We start from the raw sequence: 27,467 nt of genomic DNA on the forward strand, positions 1-27,467 counted from the left end.
TCCTGTTGAAACTAAAATGCCTTCAGAGCAGTTTAGACTGTGGGAACGTGACCTCATTATTGTAGGGGAGAAGGCACAACAGTATAACTTCCTTACTGCAATTGAGGAAGGGAAGTAAAATGAAAGCAGAATTATCAGCTTATGTAGAAAGGATAAAATGAAGAGCTCCTGCCTGTTCAGCAGAGTGAAGACAGCCATGAAATCGTTGTAGGACAAGCTTGTGTAGCTCAACTGTTTCCCTATTGCCAGAGTGGAAAAGAAAAAAAAAAAAGAAGGAATCCAGGTTGTGGTTTAAACTGTGCAACTATGAAATCATCAGGACCTTTGATAATTCTTTTGGCATTTTAATAAGATCCACCATTAATATTTAATTTTAATAATTTTGAGTTAGTCTTTCCAATCTAGCACTCTCTCTGAGCACAAACTTGGAAACTGTTTTTCAAAGCCATTACAGTGAATAAATGTCGAAATTAAGCTATAGTTAAATTTTTTTGCTTAGGCATATAAGTTCCTTTTTATAGCTCTTTTATGGCATCACTAGGAATTTGTGTGTATAAACTATTTACAGATTGATGGCTTGCTTGTATTTTAGGACCAGGTGAACTCTCAGTGTGTGCTTTGGTATGTCGTTAAAAGGATATTTATCAGGACCATGTCACTTCTCAGGCATATATTTAAATATTGACCATCATAAATAAATGCAAGTCACCCTCCTGAGGAAAACATTCATTATGGGCCAGACTTTGAAACTGAAATATGCAGTTGAAAGCTGTAGGAGTTGGTGTACAATTCAGCACTTACTATGTTTATCAGCCACTCAGGAAATTTCAGAATAATTTAGTATTATAAGAGAAGTTCGGAAAAACATCTTTCTACTGTGAGAGCATATAGAGAAGTATCCCAAAATTTTTTATGCAGTTATGTTCATTGCCATTTTTATTGCTTAATAAGTAAAATTCCAAGGGATATAGTGAGTACATGAAAAAGAAAATATCCTACAAATTGTTCTTTTAAGATATGCATTCTTCATTTTAATCTTTTGATCACTGATCCCTTGACTTAAAAAAAAATCAAAAAGAGAAATCATACTTCTATCACAATTACTTTAATTTTTGGCACTACATTTTATAAACAGATCATTCTTACCCAACCTTAAGCAGTCTACTTTATGAAATCAGAAGTGAAATTAATGCTGTAGTTTCAAATGTATCCCTAAATAATCCATACACAAAATTAAAGAATCCATGATACAGTGTGTGTCCTCAAGGGGAAAAAAGAGTCCAAGTTTGACAACTATATAGCAAATAAAGGTATCTTAGTCTCCCCCGTGTCAAGCTAACAGCATCACTACTTCTTTTTTAAATGGAATGCTGAATTTTTTTCAGCTGCCTTTCAGCTGCACACTAACATGTTTGAAGTTTGACATTTTTAAAAATTAAAAACATAACTGTCCAAATTCAATTTTCCATAGTTTTTAGAGTATGTATAAAGTATTTTTTAACATGAATTTTTAAATAAAGACTTGTCAAAACCAGAGCAGAGTCATTCTCATAGATAATTGGGAACAAAGAAAAAAATTAACAGGAGTGTAGATTTCTGGCCACGTGCAATGGCTCACACCTGTAATCCCAGTACTTTGGGAGGCCAAGGCAGGAGGATTGCTTGAGGCCAGGAGTTGAGACCAGCCTGGGCAACACAGCAAGACCCCATCTCTACAAAAAATTTAAAAATTAGCTCGGTGTGGTGGCGTGTGCCTGTAGTCCTAGGTACTCAGGAGGTTGAGGCAGGAGGATCACTTGAGCCCAGGAGCTCAAGGCAGCAGTGAGCTATAATTCAATCACTGTATTCCAGCCTGGGTGACAGAGTGAGACCCTGTCTCTAAAAAAAAAGAGAGAGAGAGAGCTTAGGACCTGATTTAAAAACTTATTAAAATTTATATGTTATCCAGGAGCTTCCTGGGTCTGTGACAGCAAATTATATTTTGTTTTGTGGGCTGTGGGAAGCAGGATGTGTATGTTCCCCAAGAGACTGGTAGTTATTTACAGATGGAGGCCTGGAAACTGGAAAGGAATTTTAGGGTTTTTGTTTTGTTTTGGTGGTGGAGGTGGAGGTGTGGAATGGAAGGATGAAATTGGAAGGAATAGGAATTGAATGAGTCTATAGACACTGTCCTTTCTTCTCTCCCAAGAACGTTGGCGACTCTGGAAGGAAGGGGTAGACATTTCCTGTTCTATAATAGTTAAAGGACAAAATAACAGGAGTCAGACTGGTGTGTGGTATGGTCTTAACACCTCATAGATAATGAATTCAGGAGGGCTAGATTTGCCAAATTGCAGGCCTCATCTGGCTACTAGCAACCCCTTCAAATAAGGACAGGAGTAATTATCAGGGATAGAGTGTGCAGCTAAGGAGGGCCCCACAGTGGAAAGACTCATAGCGGAAACCATTATTTATATTGACACACAAAATAAGCTTTGGAGCATCATAGTTTCATTACATTAAAAGAAGATAGAACTATGTTGTGCTTTTTGTATATGTTACATCTTTTTTAAATCTAAAAACATATTTTTCATATGTTTTCCTCATTTCTGTACCCATAAAGTAGCTAGGGCACAATGGTCATCTTACATAAACTAAAGTATGATTTAGTAAAATGAAACTGTATGAGCTTTCATAAAAATAATTCTTTGAATTATCTTGTTTAGCTTGGATTAATTAGTGTGAGCTATTCTTTACTGTGTATTTCATTTCCTTATGCAGTGAGATTTAGTTTTGAAGAGAGATAAGGTGGAGGAGAGGAGAAGGATCTTCCTGCTGGGCTGCAGGCGATCTGAGATTTAAGTCTTGTAGGTGTCCTGCAGGGGTGAGGTTCCCCTCAATTCTGCCAAGGACTCTAAGTAGGAAGGATGCCAGGAAAAAAAAAAAAACCAGGATGAGGCATTTTGAGTTCCCACTGAAGTATGCTACACGAACTCAGCACTGTCAGGCAGGCCTCCTCTCTTAGAATGGGGAGAGAAGAGAGGCAGTGTTGATGACAACTCCTGTTAGTTCCTGGGAGAAAAATGAGTAAGTGCTGTCCATGGCCTTCAAGTCGCTTGAAGGCCTGTGGGGTGTGCCCAGAAGGAGGAAGCCCGGGAGACGGCAGAGGCTAACCAATAGGAATCAGGAGTGGGTGGTAGATCTTGGCCATTACCGTGATCCTTTAGATAAAGTAGACCCTTGAAGAAGGGAGGGGAGCCCATGATTCCTCAATCTTAGAGCCTAAGAAGAGTTCATTGGAAATCTAGTGGGACTGATCTTCTAATCTTGGGGCAGCATAGCTCTGTGTGCTGTGTCTAGTCCAACAAGTTCCTTTGGAAGGGAGAGAAAGGCATCTCCTTGACTTCTCTCAATGTTCCCATGAAAAGAGTTAATTGTGGGAGAAGACCCTTATATGCATTTCTAAAGGATATTAAGACTTTTGAGGGCTTGTGTTAGGATTGGAGCTTATGGGTGATACCAAAGTATACTTTTGAAAATATTAAAAACATGACTCTCACACAAAAAGAAGAGGAACATGGGTTAAAGATTTTTTTTTAGTCTCATGAAGTAATGAGGGAACCAGTTAGATGCTAAAGCTTATTCAAGGAGCATTTGAGGAACAGAGCATGTATAAGCTCTTTATTAGAGTAATAGTAGAATACAGTTGCTAGGTTAGATATGAAACTGGTTCATGTCCTAAAGGGCAATAGCTATAACCTCTGGAGCTTTTTTGTTTCGGGGTTTTTAGTTTGTTTATTTGTTTGTTTCCTACCAGACAGAAAAATTTGTGTTTCTGCTGGGAACAGATCTATAAGTTAACATGTAACTTCACAGAGAAATTGCCCTTAATTAACATTATACTAAAAAATTAATCCTTGGGTGAGCCTGTTAAACAATGCTTTTGAGAGTACGTGGAATTATCCTCTTTGCCATATTTATCAGTGTAAGATCATTTTCCCTAACAATGGGGAATCTATCAAGTACCTCTTGATATTCACCCCTCTCACTCTTCTGCATCCTGAACTCATTAGCCATGTATGATAATGGCTGATCAGCACAGACCTTTTTGCTTTGTCTTTCTGTCCCCTGCCCCTTCACACATACACATACCCCGCCATCACCACCACACACATGCAATGCAGGAATCCAAAGAGAAAAAAGGAGGAAGAGAAAATCCAGAGCCTCTGCCCCTGATAGAATAAAACAGTATTTTGAACTTACTGCTGATATAGAAGGGTAACCTTAACCTTTGAAATACTCTGAAAAATTCAGGAGTTAAGTAGGTACAGTCTAGGCTAGTTCCCTTACTAATGGATATCAAGGGAATAGCCAGTGTTTTGTTGTAATGAAATTTCCTTGCCACAGTTATTGCCGGATCCCATTGAACTTGCAGCACTCATAATCATATCCCAATGAAACATATTAAGGATGCATCAAAGGCAGATTTTGCTGGTATCAGCAAACAAGGCATTCGCTTTGTATCTGAGGTTGGGGCTTCTGGAATTTGCTGGTGGCTGCAGCCCATTCCCTCAGAGGTTTCCTCTGGCACCTTTTCCAGCTTGCTCTCTTTTCTATCCTGTCTCCAAAACATAAACATTCCTTCCCTCTTGTGGCTTGCCACCCACACAAAAGAATGAAACCAAATTCAGTTATAGGAAACTATAGCTCCTAAGAGAATATTTATTAAGGTGAATTATGCCTTCTGATTCTGTTTAACCCAGATATATTAATAGTAATTTTATATTTTTATTTTGCCTGGGAAAGATTGAATTTGGGAATTCTCATGCTATTTAAACCATTGAAACTCAAAGCTGCGGTGGGACCTCCAAAATAATTAGGGAACACTGATGATTTTTTCACATTTGGGATGGCTTCTGCAGCGATTCTTTGCAATGCCTTCAAGTTAGTTATTAATATGTCCCTTGTCCCCTCTATAATCACTTTCAGCTTCTTCCAGCCTTGGATCACTCCTCATGTATTTAGTAACCATAACGCCTTATGCCTCATGTTAGTGACTTTATTTCTTATGAGTTAATAGTCTTTCTAATCTGGAACACCTATGGTAGGATGAAAAGAATCACACTGTCTTGGTATTTTAAAGACATATTATCTGATTTTTCTGTACTGATTTAGGTATTTACAACCAGAAAATGTATTTGGAATTCTTTTACTGGTATCTAACCTTCTTCATCGTATTGGTCCATCAATCACATCAAGATTTAATTTGATTAGTCTTTACTTCCTTATGACCCCTGAGATTTAGAAAACCAGGGGGTCACTTTATGGTAAGTTATATTATCATCATCTTGTAGCGGGAAACTGACATTGTGGTTTAGAAAGGCACAGGTATCCTGGAGCATTTTTCAGTTACAAAACCATGTTCTGTGAAGCTGTGAAGGGTCAGGTTTGCTTATTTGTTTGCTTTGCTGATTGGTTGGTTGGTTTTTTGTTGTTGTTGCTGTTTTCATTTTTATAAGACTTTATTTTTTAAGAGCGGTTTTAGGTACACAGCAAAATTGAGCAAAAGGCACAGAGATTTCCCACATACGCCCTGCCCTCCATACATAACGTGCACAGCCTCCCCTATTATCAGCATCCCCCGACCCCGACAAAAGGTGTATTTTTCACAATTGATGGATCTACAGTGACACATCAAAATCACCCAAAGTCTGTAGTTTACTTTATGGTTCACTCTTGGTGTTATTATATATTCTATCAGTTTGGACAAATCTATAATGACATGTATTTGTCATTATAGTATGACACAGAGTAGTTTCCCTGCCCTAAAAGTCCTCCATGCTCTGCCTATTCATCCTTCCCCTCAATCCCCAACCACTAACCTCTGGTTTTTTTAATGTAGCAATGATGATATCATTCAAATTGTTTTTATAAAGGGAAAATCCATCCAAAATATAAGATAACCAGCAATGTTTTTGGTAATTCTGCAATGTGAAAGCAAGCACACTTCTTATCACCCTATAATTAATTCCACTAGTGCTCTCTTACCAGATTTAAATTCAATTTAATAAACATTTATTGAATGCTTACTACATGGTATGGGTAGTCCCTGCCCCTAAGGAATTTGCAATTTAATGGCCACGAAGTAATGCACTCAACCAACAGTAATACTGGCCAGAATGGTGTTATTGCTTTAATAAAGATATATTAGTTGTAAAAACATTAACCCCTTAAATTTTTACTGGGTGTGATACAGAATATAGCTAAAGGGACCTTGGAAATCATCTGGTTCAATGATCTCAATTTTAAATAGAAATTTATTATTCTTTATTAGAGTAATAGAGATTTATTTGTTGTAGGAAGTTTAGAATATGTAGAAAAGTGGAAACAAGAAATCAAAACACTCATAGTCCCTGTATCCCCAATCATTGTTAATCTTTTAGTGTATTTCCTTCAAGTTTTTCTCTATGTATTTTTTAGATATATGAAGTAATATTAAATATGTGATTTTATACACTGATTTTTTTTCCATAAAAGATTATGACATAATCCTTTCCCAATGCTATTAAAAACTCTTGGTAAAAAAAATTTGAATAGCTAGATAACATTCAGTTATTGGATCAACCATAACCTAGCCATTCTTCTATAGTGTAAACTGTTCATACTGTTTCACTGTTAAATGGCTTTGGGCTTAAAACTTTCTCAGGGTAGAGTCTCTGAAGTAGGTTTACTAGGTCAAAGTAAATGAACATTTTTAAGGCTCTTGCAAGATAGTTTTGAACACCATGCATTTTGCATCTTGCATTTGGCTTTATCTTCACAGTGGGTTTCATTAGCTTTTCCCTACACATACTCCAGGCTCTTCTGCCTTTTAATTGGCAAGGAAATCACCAGGAACTGAATACACACTGGAGGGAGGAGATAAGCAAAGTCATCAAAATCAGCTCCCAAGAAGAAATAGAAACTTAATCTAGCTAAGCTTCCAGCGGCACCCTCCTTAATTTGTGTTATCGCCTTTTAAAGTTGCATAGAGCTTGACTTACACAAGTGTAGAGAGTTAATGATTCCTTACTTATGGAATTGGGGTTGGGGCAGACAAATTAAATTAGATTAGATTCATACATTTCTAGAAGCTACTGCATTTCTGGTAATTGTTGTTAATAATAATTTCAAGGAACAGAGCTTCTTCTAATAGCTGTGAAGGAATGTGAGCAGAATCATGAAAAAGAGATAGCGCTGCTGTTACTGACGTGGGGAAGACAGTTTGTTAGGGGCTGGGCCTGAGATTATCTGTGCATATGTAGAAAGGGCCGGGGCCCACTGAGGGCCAGCATGGTCTGGCATGTCATGTCAGTTCTGAGAATGAAAAGCCTGTGGGGTCTCCCGAGCTCTGACCAGGCCCCTGGGATCCTCTGAATGGAGACCGGGTGGTCTGGGACTTCTACAGACCCAGCCCCTCCTCCTGGACCAAACCAGGGCCAGGCCTGGCCAGTGCTAGTGGCACAGTTGACTCAGAAGTGGGCATGAGGTTGCCTGAATAGCTTTTCATTCTTAAGCACAGACAAGTGGAATGTGAAATAAAATTTCTGACAGAGGTGCCAACTTTCCAGGGGCCTTGGCCTACTTCCACCACTTCACAGACTCAAAGATTCATAAACGTCCTCTCTGTCTCCACTGCTAAAAGATAAAGAAATCCATTTTTCAGCCTCTCCTCAGAGTACCCCCTTATATGGTCCCCATGGATATTTTCTGATTGCTTTCCTAGCTCTTCCCATCCTTCCTAATTTGTGGGAACTAGTTGTGTAGTTAGTCTACCAAACGCAACAAGAGAGAGGTTTATCTCAGACCCACTGGCTACATTTTTTTCTTTTTACAGTCTGAGTCATACTTACTTTCTGTTTTCTTAAACAGCACATTTTAAAACTGGTTGAGGTCAGCTTGTGATCTCTCGGGACCCCTGAATTTTTTCCTGCTGTGTTTTCAAATAGCCAGTAACCATCTGCACTGTTTATAAAGCTTGGGTTTGCAGCTCAAGTGTAATATTTATGTGTTCCCTCTGAAATTTGGATGATAAGATTACTGTTTTGTTAACCCAGTGGCCAGTCAGCTTACCATTGAGTTCATATTTGTTCTTGATATTCTTTCCCACTTTCACTTGGTAGAAGAGGCTTAAATTTAGCCTTCTATTACTTTTACTGATCTTAAATCCAAGACATTGAGATGTTCTTTGTGTGAGCCCTACAATCCTTTGGAAATGCCTCCAGATTCAGAAAATGTCCGATCAATTGTTGTAATCTCATATACAATGATATTCTCAGGCCAAAAACTCTATCAAGCATCCCAGCCACCCCCATGAGTCAACCAGGGAGTTCATGTTTTACAAATAGGACAGTTGAAAAGACAGCTTGCTATCATCCTGTCTTCTTTCTCTCCATTCTCTCTTCAGAACCCATCTTCACTGTCAGTGGGAAATGGAAGTGGCTTTAATCTCATATCTGGTTTTTTCACCCAAAGAGAGTCTTGGCAAACACTGGCTGGTAGGAGGAAGATAAACAGGGAGAAGTAGGATCAGTGCTGGACCCTACATAGAAGCTTCATAAATGATCAATGAATTGAGAAAAGAAGCAATTTGGAGGTTAGGAGATGATAAGGAATAAGATTAACCAGTCTAGATAGAGGTTTTATTAATGCAGCCATTTAGCAGACTTTTTAGGCAGGGGACCAAGTCAATCCTTGGAATGAGTGCAAATGTTATTGCGTCAGTAGAAGCCTATGGCAACATATTAGATATGCACATTGGATTTATGAGTCTATTCAGTATGAAAACTACCATGTGAATGCATGGATTGTGTAAATGGTGATGATAAGCATGAAGATATATTAATTGGAAACATTTTTAAAGGAGGTTATAACTAGTTTATTTTTTATGAGACATAAACTTATGTTCTCTGATTTGTAACTACAAGCCCTATGTGCAGAACTCATTGGCTTTTGTGATGCTACTTCTTTGGCCCTGTATTCTTAGCTCTAACTATGTTTCGAAAAAGCCATTCCATTTCCGATTTTGATAAGGTAGGTTGAGGTTGATCTCTGTAAAGCAATGTTATTTCCAATATTACCCACCACAAGCTGAATTACAAGTTTGTATAACGAGTCATGGTGTGAGCTTTCTGACACTTCCCGGTCCCCAGATGCCTGCCCTGAGATGTTTATGCAGAGTAGAGTATCTGAGCAGTATTGAATATCTGCCTTATCTCTTGGACTCAATAATGTTTAGGACAAAATCTTAAATTAGAAAGAAAAGTTAATTCAAATTGTAAATGCCACTTTTAAATGACTTGCAAATTGCTTTTCTCCCCACTTTTTCACTTTGTCTTCTTAACTAACAAAGAAGAATCACTAAAGGAAGAACACTTATAGTAGCTGGATTCCCATTAGCATCTCCAGTGATTGCTGTATAACTAAGACACATCCTGACCACTCCTTAGGAAAGGAAGAGGAAAATCTCAACGACTAAAGGAAATTGTTGATGTTAGAGACAGATAGAAACAGACCCAAATACTTAAAAAAATCAAAGCACTCAATTCTCTTTGTTTCATGCTCCCATCCCTGCTGCTGTTTGTGAGATACCAGGGAACAGTTTCAGCTTATCAGTGGATTGGAAGGCATTGTTGTTTAGGGTGAAGAACATGGGTTTTGAGCTAAACCTGGATTCAATCCCTGATCTGTCCTTTACTGGCTGTGAGAACCTGAGCCAGTTACTTAATGGATTACTGAGGATTGATTGAGATGATCCATCTAAGGCTCTTAGGAGAGTGCTTGGCTCCTAGTAAATGCTTAATAACTTTTGGCTTTTATCAATGAGAATCTTCCTCATGATCATTTAAATGCTGGAGTTCCTGAGGGTCATTGTCCTAGGCCCTTTTCCCTGATGGCATTACACATTCTCCCTAGGTAGTGTCACCCACAGTGGTGGCTTCATGTATCAGCCATTCGTGAGGATTCCCAAATCTGTAACTCTAGCCCAGATCTCTCTTCTAAGCCTCACACCTATATCCAGCTGTCCACTGGATCAATACCTCCCCTTGAGTGTCCCAGCAGCACTTCAACCCCAAACTTCATGCACCTATCTCTACTCTGATCTTGCTGCTTCTCTTTGTTTCTTACCCAAAAGAAGGCATCACCACACATTCTTTTACCAAAGCTGGAAAACTGGGTGTCTTCCTTGACTCTCCTCTTCCTCCTTCCTCCAATGTTTGGTCAATGAGTTGTGCCCATTACACCTGTTAGATTATAAGCTCTGTGTGGTTAGAGCTGTAAACTCAGCGCCTAACACAGTGAGTTATTAACTCAGTAAATAATTATTGAATGAATGAATGAATAAAGGAGTGAATGAAACTCTTGAATATACCCCCTTCCTTCCATTTCCATTGCCTCTTCTGCAGTTCAGGCCACCATCGGTTCTCATGGACATATTAATTCACAGTTCGGAAATCCCACAGTTGAAATATCCTAACTCGTCTCCCTGCTTCTGGGGTTGCAGTCCCACCCCTCGCACTGCTGCTGCTCAATTTCCACACTGCAGCCAGAGTGGATTTTATAAAATCCAAGAATCTGATCATGATCGTGCCTCTTCTGACCTGTGCCCTGGTTTACGACTGTTGTCCTGGAACATTCTCAAAAATGTCCTGATTTGGACAATCATTATATGATCTCCCTGTACCTAATCTATCTTCTGCTTACATTTTCAGCCTCATTGCTCCTCATTCCTTCCTTACCCCGACACGCTACTCTAGTTTCATTGAACTTCTTAAAATTTTTCAAATTTATTATACTCACTGTTCTCACATGCTCTTCCTCCTGCCCAGAACATTTTTCTCTTCTCTCTTTGCCTGGCTGATTTCTACCATCCAGGTCTCAGGCTAGACATTCCCTTACACAGGAGTCTCCTCCGACCCTGGGTTTCTGTCGGGTACCTCGTTGTATTCCCGTAGCATCTTGCACTTCTCCATCCTAGCTCTTGCCTTGCTGTTTTCATTATCTGTTAACTCCTACAGGTTCCCCACTAGCCTCTAAGTTCTGTCAGGTCAGCGATGACATCTGTTCACTGCACAGTGGAATTCTGGTGCCCAACCCAGGGTCAGGCACATTGATGACACTGGACAAATATTGGTGAATGAGTGAAGTAAAGCATCACATGCTGTTAGAGTGATCAAAGTGTGTGGGTGGGAAAATCTTATTCCATAGTAAATCTTCCCAGAACATGCCTAATTTGGAGCTAGAAACAGTATATTGTCTTCTTGTCCCTGTTCATCATGTTTGTGATAGTAGGGGAAATGATTCTGTGTTCCTTTGATTAAGTTCACTCTAGGACAGGATTTGGGTTGGTACACACTGTCAATTCCAGGAAGTCTTGCAGGTGATAATGTTGCAAAACAAAGCAAAGAACAGCTGTTTTCTAGCTTTATCAAGCAGTTGAGGCTACTTTTATTTCAACTGTGTAAGAGAGATTGGTTTTAAAGCTATTTGCTTTGAAGTTAAAATTAAATTTGCTCTCATTATTCTAATATATCTTAGATTGTTTAAGTTCCAAATTGTATTCTCATACTAATAAGAAACAAACACAAAATGTCTCATATTTCCAATGTAATTATTTGTTTTATATTACTTGCAAATTTGAAATTACGTGGTAATTTTTACACTATTATTTGATCTACCAAAGAATCCTAGCATCGTAGCATCTTGTTCCACATGTATTGATTAGAAAGGAGTTCTGGACCTATCTGAGGGTCTGTGGACATCATTCTATTAAATTAAATGAAAATTTAATAGCTTTTTTTCCAAATAGAAATAGCTTTAGTGTTTTTCTAATTACAAAAACAATACAGGCTGGTATGGTGGTTCACAGCCATAATCCCAGCACTTTGGAAAGCCAAGGTGGGAGCATCGCTTGAGGCCAGGAGTTCAAGATCAGCCTGGGCAACATAGCAAGACCATGTCTCTAAAAAAAAAAAAAAAAAAAAATTAGCGGGCATGGTAGCATGTGCCTATAGTACCAGCTACTTGGGAGGCTGAGGCAATAGGATTGATTGAGCCCAGGAGTTCGAGGCTATGATATCACACCTGTGCATTGTACTCTAGCCTGGACAACACAGTAAGATTCTGTCTCTAAAAAAACAAACAAACAAAACAAAGCAAAAAACAGTATACCTTCACTGCAAAAAAAAAAAAAATCAGGAAAAATAAAGAATAAAATAAAAATAATCTATAACCCCACTTTTAGGTTATTGTGTCAAATATTTTAGGGCAGCATCCCCCAACCTTTTTGGCACCAGGGGCTGGTTTCATGGAAGATAATTTTTCTACAGACCAGGGGCAGCAGGGATGGTGGAGCTCAGGTGTTGATATGAGTAATGGGGAGCAGCGAAGCTGAAGCTTCCCCCTCTCAACCACCCTTTACCTCCTGCTGTGCCCCCTGCCCAGGTTTCATGGAAGACAATTTTCCACAGACGAGGGTGTAGGGCTTGGGGAGGTATGGTGGAGCCCTGTGTCCTGGTCCCTAACAGGCCATGGAGTGATACTGGTCCTCGGCCCGGGGATTGGGGACTACAGTTTTAGGGTATGTATTTCTATTTCTAGGCTTTTTTCTGCATATATAGTTATGTCAATAAAAATTTTTTAAAAAATGAAAATAGTGTCATTGCACACATACGGCTTTAAGAAATGTGTTTTCCACTTAACAAGTTTGGAACTTTTCAGGAAGAAAAATGGATAAAGTAGATTTTTAGGAAGTTTTGCTTTCCAGTGTTTGGAGTGCTATAATTCACCACACCCATTTAAAAAACTTCTATAAAAATGTATATGACTCTTTGAATCAGTTGAGCTTCATTTATAGGAGTCAGAAACCAACACTAGCTATTTTAAGCAGAAAAGGGTTTGATTTTTAAAAATAAGTGTTTACAAGATTATTGGAAGGTCTGGAAGAGTGGGCTCTGGGCCGGTCCTCCAGAAATAAGCCTGAACTGAGGAAGCAGACTGCCGGGGGCTGCCCGCCCCATGATCAGGGAGCTGGGGAGTCAGATTAGCCACTGGATGATGAACTCCATAGATACATTATCCCAGCATTCAGGGACAGTCTTGCCCCGCCCCCCCACCACTGCTATTGCCCCCCGAGTCATGCAGCTTTTTGGCTTGATCCACATTACCAAAAAATGGCAGTCTCACTGTATCTTGCTTCTCTACCCTCTCTAAGCTAGTGGCCTGTACTATGGCAGCTAAAAGACAAACACCTTCACAGCTATGCTGACCATCAGAAATCACAGATTTCCTCTGCCTCCCTTCTGTGTTCAAAAGTTCATGCATTTAATTGGCAGAAGTTAAATCACATCTGTAACCTTAGCTCAAAGGAATCTAGGAAATGTAGTTTTTAGCTGTCCAGCCTCTGCAATATAGGGCAGCCCAAGCCCACCAGTCAGGAGGCTGGAGTTAGACATTGACCACCTCCATATTTACCACACATCAAGGCTTTGGATGTTGGATTTACATTCTTTTTGATGCATCACTATATAAAGAAGAACTTCAGTGCAAGATAAGGAGGAACAATTTATCTGAATGGGGTAATATATACCACCACAATTTATTTAACCTCTACCTATTGCTAATTATTTACTTTTCTCTATCTTTTCATGTCAATGATTTGATAAATTGCCCCTATCAGAGTCATTAAGAGCCTCTTCCATTTTGCTAAACTCAGTAGTCAGTTCATTTTACCTGACCTTTCAGGATGTTCAATATAACTGCTCATTCTCTCCTTGAAACTCCTTCTTCACTTGGTTTCCAGAACCTCATGCTCTCCTGGTTTTCTTTCTGGCTCACCTATTCATTCTAAGCCTCCTTGCTCGTTCTTCTTCATCTCTCCAGGTCTTATGTTGGGTGCCCCAGCTGGGGCTCTGTCTCTGCTTTGTTTACTTTGCTACCTTGCTCATCTCATCCTAATCTTATGGCTTTAAATACCCTGAACTCCAGACCCATGTATCCAGCAACTGCCTCATTAAGATGTACTTTTAGATGCTATTTTATAAACATCTCAAACTTCACATGTCCAAAACTGAACTGCTGCTCTTTCCCACTATATATATTCCACCCACAGTCTTCTTCATCTCAGGTCAAGGTACCTCCATCCTTCCATTTGCTTAGGACAAAAGCCTGGGAGGCATCCTTGACTTTCTCTTATATTCATGTTCAGTCCATCAGCAAATCCCTTTGATTATACCTCCAAAAATATCTACTATCCCATATTTGTCTCTATCTCCACCGCTTCCTGCTGGTCCAAGCCACTGTTATTTCTCTCTTAGATGATTGCCCCAGCTCCTAAATGGTCTCTGTGCTTCCACCCTTGCCTCCCTAGAGTCTAACAGTTATATCCTGTCACTCCTCTGCTCAAAAAACTCCAGTGAATTTCCATCTCACTTGGGATAAAAGTCAAAATTCCTACTGCAACCCACAAGGCTCTTTCTGACACCATCTAGCCCACAACCACCATTTCTCTGATTTCTTTCCTGCCGTTCTCATCCTTGCTCACTTTGCTCCAGCCTCCTTGATGCACTTAAGCACAACTACCCCTAAGGGTCCTGGCAATTGCTGGCTCCAATTGCTCATCTCCTTTAGGACTTTGCTCAGCCACCACGTGCTCAGTCAGGCCTTCCCTGAACACCCTATTTAAGGTTGCAGACCAATCTTTCCATAAGCCCTTCAAACCCTCCTTCTCTGCTTTATTTTTCTCCATATCATCTCATACTTTCTAAGAAACTACTTAACTTCTTTCCTTTATTATATGCTTCCAAATGGGAAAATGGATGTTTAATACTCTTATTATTGAGTTCTTGGTGTATGGAACAGTGTTTGGGAACATGGTAATCATTCATTAAATATTTATTGATGAATAAATTTCTTTACACATATGTCGTTGTGTACTAGTCTAGTTATTTACTGGGAATTAATTCCTAGGGTAAAAAGTATGCACAAAATGCCCAGAAAGGTTTTAATAATTTGTTCTCCTACCAAAAGTCCATAAGATTCTATGAGGCCTATATCACCCTGATACTAAAACCAGACAAAGACACAACAAAAAAAAGAAAACTATAGGCCAATATCTCTGATGAACATAGATGCAAAAATCCTCAACAAAATAACTAGGAAACAAAATTCAGCAACACATTAAAAGGATTATTTACCATGATCAAGTGAGATTCATCCAAGGGATGCAAGATTGGTTCAACATATACAAATCAACCAATGTCATACATCATATCAACAAAATGAAGGACAAAAACCATATGATCATTTCAATTGATACTGCAAAAGCATTTGATAAAATTCAACATTGCTTCATGATTAAAAACTCTAAAAAAATTGGGTACAGAAGGAACTTATCTCAACATGATAAAAGCCATATATGACAGACCCACAGCTAGTATTATACTGAATGAGGAAAAACTGAAAGCCTCTCCTCTAAGATCTGAAACAAGACAGGATGTCCATTTTTACCACTGTTATTCAACATAGTACTAGAAGTTCTAGCCAGAGCAATCAGACAAGAGAAAGAAATAATGGGCATCCAAATTGGAAGGGAAAATGTCAAATTCTTCATTTGCAAATGATATCATCTTATGTCTAGAGAAACCTAACGACTCCACAAAAAAAAACTATCAGAACTGATAAGCAAATTCAGTAAAGTTGCAGGATACAAAATCAACATAAAAAATCAGTAGCATTTCTGTACACCAATAGTAAACAATCTGAAAAAGAAACCAAGAAAATAATCCCATTTACAATAGCTACAAATAATATAAAATGCCTAGGAATGAACTTAACCAAAGAAGTGAAAGACCTCTACAATGAAAACTATAAAACATTGATGAAAGAAATTGAAGAGGACAAATTAAAAAATGGAAAGATAGTCCATGCTTGTGGATTGGAAGAATCAATATGGTTAAAATGTCCATACTACCCAAAGCAATCTACAGATTCAATGCAATCCCCATCAAAATACCAATGACATTCTTCACAGATATAGAAAAAATAATCCTAAAATTTCTATAGAACCACAAAAGACCCAGAATAGCCAAAACCATCCTGAGCAGAAAGAACAAAACTAGGGAAATCACATTACCTGACTTCAAATTGTACTACAGAGCTATAATGACCAAAACATCATGGTACTAGCAGAAAAACAGACACATAGACCAATGGAATAGAATAGAGAACCCAGAAATAAATCCACACATCTATAGCAAACTTATATTTGACACAAGTGCCAAGAACATATGGAGGGGAAAGGACAGTCTCTTCAATAAATGGTGCTGGGAAAACTAGCTATCCCTATGCAGAAAAATGAAACTAGATCCTTATTTCTCACCCTATACAAAAATCAACCAAAATGGATTAAAGACTTAAATCTAAGACCTGAATCTATGAAACTACTAAAAGAAAACATTGAGGAAACACTATAGGACATCGGTCTGAACAAGGACTTCTTGAGTAATCCCCCAAAAGCACAGGCAACAAAAGCAAAATTGGACAAATGGGATCCCATCAAGCTAAAAAGCTTCTGCACATCAAAGGAAATAATTGACAAAGTGAAGAGACAACACACAGAATGGGAGAAAATGTTTGCAAACTACCCATCTGACAAGAGATTAATAACCAGAATATATAAGGAGCTCCAACAACTCAAGGAAAAAATCAAACAATCTGTTTAAAAAATGGGCAAAGGATCTGAATAGACATTTCTCAAAAGAAGACATACAAATGGCCAACAGGTATGTGAAAAAAAGTTCAATATCATTAAACATTAGAGAAATGTAAATCAAAACTGCAATGAGATACCATCTCACCCCATTTAAAATGGCTTTTATCAAAAAGACAGGCAATAACAGGAAAGAATGTGGAGAAAGGAGAACCCTCGTACACTATTGGTGGGAATGTAAATTAGTGCAACCACTATGGAGAACAGTATGAAAGTGCCTCAAAAAACTGAAAATAAAGCTACCATATGACCCAGCAATCCCACTGCTGTGTATATATCCAAAGGAGAGGAATTCAGTTTATTGAAAAGATATCTGCACTTGCATGTTTATTGCAGCATTATTTACTATAGCCAAGATTTGGAATCAGCCTAAGCATCCATCAACAGATGAATGAATAAAGAAATTGTGGTACATATACACAATGGAATATGTATATATTAATATTCTATAGCTACAAAAGAAGAATGAAATCCTGCCATTTGCAACAACATGGATAGAACTGGAGAACATTATGTTAGGTGAAATAAACCAAGCACAGAAAGACAAATATTGCATGTTCTCACTCATACAGAGAGTAGAATGATGGTTACTAGAGCCTGGGAAAGTAGTGGGGAGGGGGGATAAAGTAGGCATGGTTAATGGGTACAAAAATATAGTTAGATAGAATGAACAAGATTTGATAGCACAATAAAGTGACTATAATTAACAATAAGTTAGGGTATCCTTTAAAATAACTAAAAGAGTGGAACTGGAATGTTCCTTAACACAAAGAAATGATATTAAGTAAATGCACCTGCAGTGATGGATATGCCAATTACCCTGATTTGATTAATTCACACTGTATGCCTGTATCAAAATGTCACATATACTCTATAAAGATATACAGCTATTATGTACCCATAATAATTAAAAATTAAAAAATAATTTTAAAACAAATTGTAGCCTGTGGACTAATTATAATCTGGTCTTCCACCTGTTTTTATAAAAAAAAAAAGTTTTATTGGAACTCCAAAAAATTCCGTGAGAATGTCATTTGCTAATATCATTCCGTGGTCACACTGGCCTTTCCATTCTTTGAACTCACCATGTTCATCCCTACTTGATACATTTCATTGAGCACTCCCTCCTCCTTGAATCCTCTCCTGCCACATCTTCATCTTGTTTAGTTATTGTTATTTATGTCATTAAATATTAAATGTCTAATTTCAAATCAAAAGTTTGGTTTTTTTATATCTCAAAAATAATCCTACACTTTGTATGGAACCAGAGAAGACCATGTATAACAAAAGCAATCTTAAGCAAAAAGAACAAATTGGGAGGCATCAATTTACCAGACTTAAAGCTATACTACAAGGCTATAGTAACTAAAACAGCATGGTACTGGCACAAGAACAGACACGTAGACCAATGGAGCAGAACTGAGAACCTGGATATAAAACCATCCTCATGTAGCCATCTAATCTTTGACAAAACAGACAAAAACATACACTGGGGAAAAGAAACCTTATTCAATAAATGGTGCTGGGAAAATTGGAGAGCCACATGTCAAAGACTGAAAGAGAATCCACACCTCTCACCTCTCACAAAAATCAACTCACAGTGGATAACAGACTTAAACTTAAGGTGTGAAACTATAAGAATTCTAGAAGAAAGGCAAGCTTTGAGACGATTTCTCTTCTGACGCTCGTTTAATTCATGCAGTACCCATCTGTCTGGCTTCTTTACCTTGCTGTTTTTTTTCAAATGGTCCAATATTGTTGGAATAGTGACGTCAAACCTTGCTGCTAATTCATATGTAGCTTATGATGGATTCGCTTCCACTACAGCTTTCAGCTCATCATTATCCACCTTGGTCTCAGGTGGCCACATGGCTCATTTTCAAGATTAGAGCCACCAGAACAGAACTTCTTAAACCATCAACTTACTGTGTGTTCATTAGCCACATCCTTCCTAAGCACTTGATTGATATTTTGAACTGTCTGCACAGCATTGGTGCACAAAGGAACTTATTGAAAAATAACATGAATTTTTGACTTATCCCTGGTTTCACAAAATTTGCTCTAAAAAACAATTTGAAAGATAATCACAAGCCAAACTGTGCATTTGAAAGAATGAGGATGTACCTTCACATTAAAAACAAAACAAGAAGTGTCAAAGTGAAATGTCAGAGATGTCAACTGTTAAACTTAGTACTTAAGGAAATCGGACATTTCTTATTTAATAACCTAAATATTTAGGATTCACTTTAAATGTCACCTCCTTGGAGAGGCCTTCCCTGACCATCTGCTATAAAGTAACCTCTTGGTCACTCAATATCACATCCCCCTATCTTATCTTCATTATAACATGTATAACTTTCAGATATTTTCTTATTTGTATGTTTATTTGTCTATGCTTTCTTTTTCGAAAATGTAAGCCTCATGAGAGCAGGAGTCTTGTCTTTTTCAACACTATTTCCAATAAATATGTGTTTAATAATGGAATAAAGGGTATTATGATTTTTTCATTATTACCAATTTATTGGGTGAAAATGGATTTAACATGAATTATTTTTCTGGATTTTTCTATCTTCCTTTGAATAGCAAATGCTGAGATGATCAAGAATTTTAAATATTCAGTTAGCATATTTGTTTTAGATATGCCATATCAAATTTTTTATGTTGCTGATAAGCTGCATAGTTTCTTAAGTTTCTGAAGTCTCCTTTTTCATTTATGCCAACATTGGTATCCAGAAAGTAGGATTCCTTTGGCAAAATTGGACTCATGTACTGTTGTTTTCCTTTTGTCTCCACAGCTTTTGGAAAGAACAAACAGTGGTTGCGAGGAATCAGATTCCGGTGCTATCAAGAGTCCGCTCCACTTAGCTGTAAGTGAGATGCCATGGCAGCTTTGCCTGTTACAACAGGAACCTAAGCATTCCTAAAACTAGGCTGCTCTTAAAATGCAAGCATTGTCGTACAGTGATTAGTGATAACGAAAGTAGTACATGGTGAAAGGCACAGGCTGCAGAGAGAAAGACTGCCTCACCCTCCAATCCCAGCTTCACCAGCTGGTGACCTTAAACACGTGACTTGCCCTGTCTTGAGCCTCAGTTTCCCCATCTGTAAAATGAGGGCAAATAAGAAGAGATAATGCAGAAAAAGTCCTTACTACAATGCACTTAAAAAATTATGGTTATACATTTTAAAAATCTTTAAAATTCAAAGAAAGCATTTCAGTTTAAGAGGTTTGATTATAAATAATAATACACAAATGTTAACCTACAGATAATCAAATAGCACAGATTTGAAAACCACAGTTAAAAACTCAGGATTGTTAAGCACAAATTTGCAATTGTGCTCTTTCTGCCTGGATTTGAAATCAGGGTCTCCCAGGAGGTCTTCGGCTCTGAGTCTTAGGCCAGATGAGATCTGGGAGAAAGGGGAAGAAGAGTTTATTTTATCACCAGTAAAGCTTCCTCTCTACCTCCCAGTAATTGAAGGGAAATGCAACAGCTCAGAGTGGTGTTCCCCAAACTCTTCATGGGGGTGACTAAGGTGGGAAATGCACCCACCACTCTGCTTCAGATTGTGTCCTGCTAACAGTTGGCGATCAGCAGCTGCTCCCTAGGAAGCTGGCTGCCCGGCAGCCACACGCAGCAACAGCCAGCTCACCTGCCCAAGGTGCTGCTGAATTGTGAGCCCTCAGTTCATGGCCAGAAAGATGGTTTGGATGCTTCATTGCTTACTAAAACCCGGGGTGCAGGATGCTGGGAAGAATGGGAAAAGGCTGGGTCTCTGTGTTTAACTGTTGTTATGATAGTTCATTTAATAAATACATAAACACTGCTTCATTGTCATTCTGACGAAAAATTCAGATGGAGATTTTGGAGGGAAGAGGGGAGTGTTTTATTAATAGGCATACGGAAGTGTTCAGACAAGGCAAGGAGGGACAAGGCCATTGCACAAGGATTGGGAGTAGGCAGAACCAATCATGCACATGGAGCCCTCCCTTCACTGCCTGTCCCCACATACTCACCAGCACACCTGCTGACACCCTACTCTCGCGTCCTCTGACGTACCCACCAGCACCACACTCACACACACGCATTTTGTGTCTAGTGAAATCAAGCTAAAATGTGCATCAATCTTTGTTCCTGGAGGTAGACTTAGAGTGGAAAAGGTAGATGAATATTGGGATATTTATATGTATATAGCTTCATGGCAGTTGGCTTTTACTACAGGTTGCTCTAAAGGTTGCTCGCTGGAACCTGCTGTGCCTGGAGAAGTTCCCCCAAAGCTGAGCACCCGCAAACATAGCACTAGCTGCCTCTGGAGAGTCCGGTGTGGAGGGTTAGCTCACAATTCTCATGCCCTCCGAAAGCGGGGTTGACTGCATTACCAAGTCTGCTTCTCATCTAAGAAAAGAGTTTCTTGGCTTCCAAAAATTGTGTCATCTCTCATTCTTTTTTGTGTTTTCCAAAAATTATTTGTCGAGTGCTTACTGTGTGCTCTACTAAGCTCTATGGGTTTCTAGTCATATAAAGACAGGGTGGTGATATCATTGGAAAGAGCTGGGCTTTGTTACTGCTGCAGCTGACAGGGGCTAGGACAGACACACAGAGAACAGGTGCCAGTTGCCGCTCTTTTCATCAGCAGCTCACCTGGACATGGTTTTCCCACCTGTAAATTAAACGGAGTGAGTTGGTTAAGCATCCCAAAGACCCTTTCCAGTTTGTTAATTTATTTAATTGTTCTTTGTGTGTTCTTGGCCCAAGTACCTAACTTCTGGGTCTTGGTTTCCGTGCCCATAATATGAAGACAATATCAGTGCCATATCATAGGGATGTGTGGGGCTGCAGGCATGGCATGAGTTAATGCATGTAACACAACTGGAACAGTACCTGGCACATGCTTGCAATCAGCTAACGTCATCATGATCATTGTTAACAATAATATCATTCTTTCATTCAACGTACACTGTGAATAATGCCAAGCACTATTCCAGGAGTTGGAGATACTGCAGTGAACAAGGCCTGGCCTCTGTCCCTGTAGAGTTTCCGGTCTAGGCGAGACAATAGGCCAGTAAATACTTAGCATGATGGATGGCAGTAAGTGCTGCAAGTGCTACAGAATCAGTGAGATAGAGTACTGTGGAGGCAGACAGGGTGCTATTTTACATAGTATAGAATCCCACATTTGAACAGAAACCGTAAGAACTACGCATGTTGATATCTAACAGAAGAGTGTTCTGGGCAGAAGTACAAAGTCCCTGGGTGACAGCATGCTTGGCATGTCCACAGAACAGCAAAGAGGCTACTGTGGCTGGAGCAGAGTGTGAGGGGGGAGTGGTCAGGGTGAGGTCTGATGTGTTGTGGGGGGAGTCTGGGGGATAGGGGATGCAGATCTTACCAGGACTGTTACTCTGAGCAAAATAGGAAACCATTTAGGGGGGTCTTGAGGAAACAGGTGACATGAGATGACTTTTGTTTTAAAAGAATCACATTGGCTTCTGTGTTGAGTTTGAATTGCAAGGGAACAAAAGCAGACGCAAAGCAAAACCAGGCAAGAGATGATGACGATGACTTTGAGCAGGGTGATTGCAATGGATTCCTTCTAAAATTATTTAATCCTTTCCCTCTAGATGCTAGTGCTTTTAAAAAAAATTATTTGCTTCAAGAACCCCACAAGTATGCCCATCACCCTCTCAAGGGGCCTCTGTAGCAATTAACTTGATAAAACCCCAGGCACATAATTTCTTAGGTGGAAGCATTGTAGCAGTGAAATGGAACTAGATGCCCCCAAACCTTGAGTGACACAAGAAACCTTACCTGCCTCGAGTTACTATTTCCTGGCTGAATGATTCAAGTCTCCAGGGTCATCAGCCCAGTGAATTTCATAAGCATTTCATCCACTTGAAAAAATTAAATTAAGAAACAATGTTATGCAAATGAAAAGCTCCAGCTGTCAAAATTTCCAGATGGATCCATTGTTCTCACGGATTCTGCTGAGATCCCAGTTCTTTCCCCTCATTGTCCTTAGTTCCTATCTTAAAAGGTTTGGAGAAATTAATAATATTTAAGAAATATTTGTTACCTAATGATATTTTTAAAGGTATCTCTTAAAACAATTTAAAAATATTTGATTGATACCTTCAGTGAAGACTTGACTTTCTGCATAGCAAAATTCAAGAGCTGCAAGCTAGACGAAAGGAAGAAACAAGAATTCTGTAGGTAAATCTGGCCATTCAACCATTCTGTCTTTAGCAGGATTTTCAAGTGCCCAGTATAGATGAAAGTATGGGTTGGAGTTCTAAAGCTTTCCTAATTGCCATCAGTGTTCACTCCATTTTAATATTAAGTCTCTTTACCTTAAGCTAGTTAAGTGAAAATTTAAGCAACAGACAGAAGCCCAGAGTAAGGAGCTATAGGCTGATTTACACCCTGATACAGATGCTGCTGTCACCATAGCCTTTACACAGGATAGGTGCCCCTGAGTTGACTTAAAATCCCCTATGGCCTGAATTGATAATGGCAGAAATTGCATGAAAGGTATATGGAAATTCATTATACCATCTGCTCTCCTTTGTGTATGTTTTAAATTTCCTTTAATGAAAGGTTAGGAAGACCTTCTGGCCATGTTGGACTCTTTCCATATTCGCTCAGGAAGAGCCCACAGCTCAAGCTCTGGGATCAGCCTTGTCCACGTTTGAAACCCAGCTCCTCTATGTAAAACTATAACCATAAGGGAGCTGGGTAACCTCTTTGCCCTCTGTGTCCTTATCGGTTCAATGGGGTTAACAAGAGTATCCAAACCAAGGTTTGTTGAGAGAATCTAATGAAGTGATGTGTGTCCAGTACTGCCTGACACAAGCAAGTGCTCAGTAGAAGTTAGTTATTTATTGCTTCTGAATTTAGGTTAGAATGAAGGCTTACTATCCTATGCAGTTATGGCTTGTATATCAAGTATGGATCAGAAAGTTAGACATTTTTATTAGAAATTTATGTACTATCTCCAGAAAGGCAGTATGTATAGTAAAAGAGCAATAGTCTGAGGTTAGTCTCAGAAGCATCCTTCTTGCCTCATAGCTCTGCTCCAGTCACTTTACCTCTGTGTTGAACCTTCTATAGAAGAGGTTTAGGTTTCTGATTCAACATTTGTTAGTCAACTGTCTGTTTCATTATTTTGTCTCTATTCCACATAGAAACAAAGTATTTTGTTTGAAAGTCAAGTAAATGGAATTACTGGAAAAAAACTGTAAGATAGTGTCTAAAAACATAGGTTTTAATGGTCACCAATTCTGGGTTCAAAATCCTGACTTTGTCACTTACTAACTGAGTGATCTCAGACAAGTTAATTAACATTGCTTGTTTTAGGTTTTTTCATCTATAAGAAAGGATGTTTGTAATAATTAAATGAGATGCTAACCTGCTCAAAATAGTGCCTAGCACACAAAAAGCCCTCAATAAATAATTGCTACTTTAAAAATATATTTCTACCCATAATACTAATAAATATGTCACTATATTCATTCATTTATTCATCAAATAATTATTGAGTGTCTACTATGTGCCAGGCATGATTCTAGGATACAGCAGTGAACAGCTCACATAAAGTCCCTTCAATCACAGGCAATAAACAAATCAATAGATACATACCAGATATCAGGTGGTCATAAGCTCTATGAAGACAAAGTGAATCAGGATAAGTGGGGTGGAGAGTGGACCCTATTCTACATGGACTGTTCTGGGAAGCCTCCCTAATACGATGATATTTGAGCAGAAGTACCTGGAGAGCCAGTGGCTCTCTGCGGGAAGAGCTTTCCAGACAGAGGAAGCAGAAGGTACTGCTGCAATGGGCCCAGAGGAGGAAATGCAGGCATTTGACTGCAGAGGGGAGCTGGGAGATGGGTGGGGCTGGAACAGAGTGAGTGAAGGGCTGTGGGAGGCCAGATTCTGGGGGCCCAGTTGTTCATATAAAGTTTTGGTATCAATAAGGGAAGAAGCTGTAGACTAGTTTTAAGCAAGGAGTGACATGCTCCAACTTGGATTTAAAAGATTTCACCTGGTAACCCTATCAATACTAGATTGCAGGAGGACAAGGATGGGAAGGAAACATTTTCTGTAATCCTGGCAAAACAGGACAGTGGTACAGTGAGAAGTAGATAGATTCTGGAGGTATTTTAGAGAAAGAGATGAGATGATGTGATGATGCCTTGGGAGTGGCTTTGAGGGCTGCTGCAAGTCACACAGCACCTGTGTGTGAAGGAGAACAGAGATTCTTGCCAGTTGCCTGGGAACTTAATGACTCCTCTGTGTGAGTTAGCAAAGGTGTCCCCTTTCTTTCGGCAGACACTTCCCTGTGCCAGGGCAGGGCAAGGTGGGAGAGGGCTATATTTTAGCATCTACTTGTCCTATTGTTGGAGAGCCCTTGTTCAGGGCCATAGCCCTGGGCTTAAGAGGAGGGAAGACAAAGATGACTCCAATGTTTGGGGCCTGAGAAACTAGAAGAGTAATGTTGCCATTTACTGAGATGGGAAAGCCTGTAGATGGACCAGGTTTTGGGAGGGAAATTAAGAATTTAGTTCGAGATGCCTATTAGACCTTCAAGTGAAAATATCAGTTGGGTATGTAAGCCTAGAAGTCAAGGGAGAAGTTGGGACTGAGATATAAATTAGAGATTCATCAGCACGAGTTATACTACATGTTATATATATGTTTAATATGTAACATGATAACCATAATCATTTACCAAAAAATGTAATGCGAAAGTTTTTTTTAATCTATCAGTACTCTCAATTCCTATGGGTCCTTTTAAATCTAGTTTCTGTTGTTGTTGTTAACATATACTCAGAAAAAAATTCAAACTATATTTTAAAAGAGAAGGTGAAATAAATCCATATGCTTATTACTCCACCTCACAGTTCTCAAGGGAACCACCATTAATAGTTTCTTTTGTATCCTCTTAAAATTCCTCTATGACTATAGACATATATATAGATACAGGTATGGATATATATGCATATATTTTCTTTTTATGTAAATGAGGTCATACTATATGTACTTTCTGCAACTTAATTTCTCTTTTTAAAAATTTTGATAGATTTTGTTAAATCACCCTCCGCAAATGTCACATCAACTTATACTCCCTCCCCCAAAAATTTATACTCCCAACAGAATATAAGATTCCTTTTTTCCCAGTGTCTTAATTAATAGTCACCATGACCAGACTTTTTAAGCATTGCCAGTCTGGTCATTGAAAAATAATACTTTAAAAATTTACCATTTTTTCATATATCTATTGACCTCTTGTTTTTCTGTGAGCTGACTTTTGCATACTTTCCTAGTTTTTAAAATGGTTTCTAAGAGCTCTGTATATTAAGGAAATTAGTCCTTTGCGCTAAGCCTTTATTCTAATAAATTGTGACTTGAGTAATAGCTGCAGTAGAAAAATAAAAAGGGCAGGTGACATGTGAGGGGGACTTTGCTGCTGAAGACACCGCAGTCAGGCTTTTCCTCTGCCATTTCTTTCCCTCCCTCCCCCACCCGGATTTTCCCCACATAACCTTATCCCCTTTCTCCTTTGTTCTCAATGTCCTTTATCTGGAGGATGGGGGATAGGGAGTGTGTGTGTGTGTGTATATGTATTTTCTACCTTATAGACTCAATAAAAATTATCCTTCAGACTTTTAGTATTGTGTTTTAGTGGTAAGAAGCCTCTTAATCTTGACATAGCATAGGACCGCATAGTAGATCTGAACTTGGTGCTGATACGTGGAATATATTTCCATAATAGTTTCAGTATTTTCATTATATCAGTGGCAGAAATAAAGAAGAAAAGAAGAAGTATCTACTACACAAAAGATATTATGCAAAGACTGTGCAACTTTATCTCTTTTCATCTTCACAGCAACCCCGGGAGGCAGCTTTTCTTGCTCTCATTTTATAGATGAGGATATAAACTCTAAGTGAAATTAAGAAATTCACCTAAGGTCCCATGGTTAGAAATTAATGAAGTGTTCTGCTATAACAGAAAATCTATATGCCTCTGTTGAATCCCAAAGTCCACGATATTTTTAGTAATTTTTTTCTCCAGATTTGTTAACAGAAAAGACTCCTGAAAATAAATTCGAATTACATCGATATGTTTAGGACTGAACTGACAGATGTAAGAATATATTAATTCATTTAGCTATTAGTCTGTATTAGATTATTAGATCAATAGATAAAAAATACATTAATGCATTTAGTGCCTTTAGAGCAAATTACATGACAAAAGAGAAAGAATATGAATAAATTTATATGTAACTGTGAAGTTTGTGCATTACAGGTTTTCAGTCTAACTCTCCAGGTTGCCTATGTTTCAGTCGTTATCCCAAGCCTTTTTCTAATGTGCTCTTTGGAGTGGTCTCTCTCCATGAGCTGGGAGGCCCAGCCCCTCATGTGGGTAGTTGTGGGATTGGAAGTGAGTGAGTGAGTCATCGGTTTCTTCTTTGCAGGCCTACAATGGGCACCATCAAGCCTTGGAAGTCCTTCTGCAGTCGCTGGTGGACCTGGACATCAGGGATGAGAAGGGTCGCACTGCTTTGGATCTGGCCGCCTTTAAGGGGCACACAGAATGTGTGGAAGCACTTATCAATCAGGGCGCGTCCATCTTTGTGAAAGACAATGTAACCAAAAGAACCCCACTTCATGCCTCAGGT

The 27,467-nt window shown here is 38.8% G+C and overlaps 1 protein-coding gene across 3 annotated transcripts in view; it reads left to right on the forward strand.

Annotated features, from left to right (window-relative positions):
• ANKRD44 (ankyrin repeat domain 44) overlaps nucleotides 1-27,467 on the forward strand; it is a 284,470-nt gene that overhangs the window by 231,844 nt on the left and 25,159 nt on the right. For all 3 annotated transcript variants that reach the window (XM_045558960.1, XM_045558961.1, XM_045558962.1), the window contains exons 17-18: nucleotides 19,582-19,653; nucleotides 27,264-27,465. In XM_045558960.1, the coding sequence (XP_045414916.1) occupies nucleotides 19,582-19,653; nucleotides 27,264-27,465 (274 nt within the window). The remainder of the gene's footprint in view (nucleotides 1-19,581; nucleotides 19,654-27,263; nucleotides 27,466-27,467) is intronic.

The sequence above is a fragment of the Lemur catta genome, chromosome 8 (assembly GCF_020740605.2).
Source record: "Lemur catta isolate mLemCat1 chromosome 8, mLemCat1.pri, whole genome shotgun sequence".
Lineage (NCBI taxonomy): Eukaryota > Metazoa > Chordata > Mammalia > Primates > Lemuridae > Lemur > Lemur catta.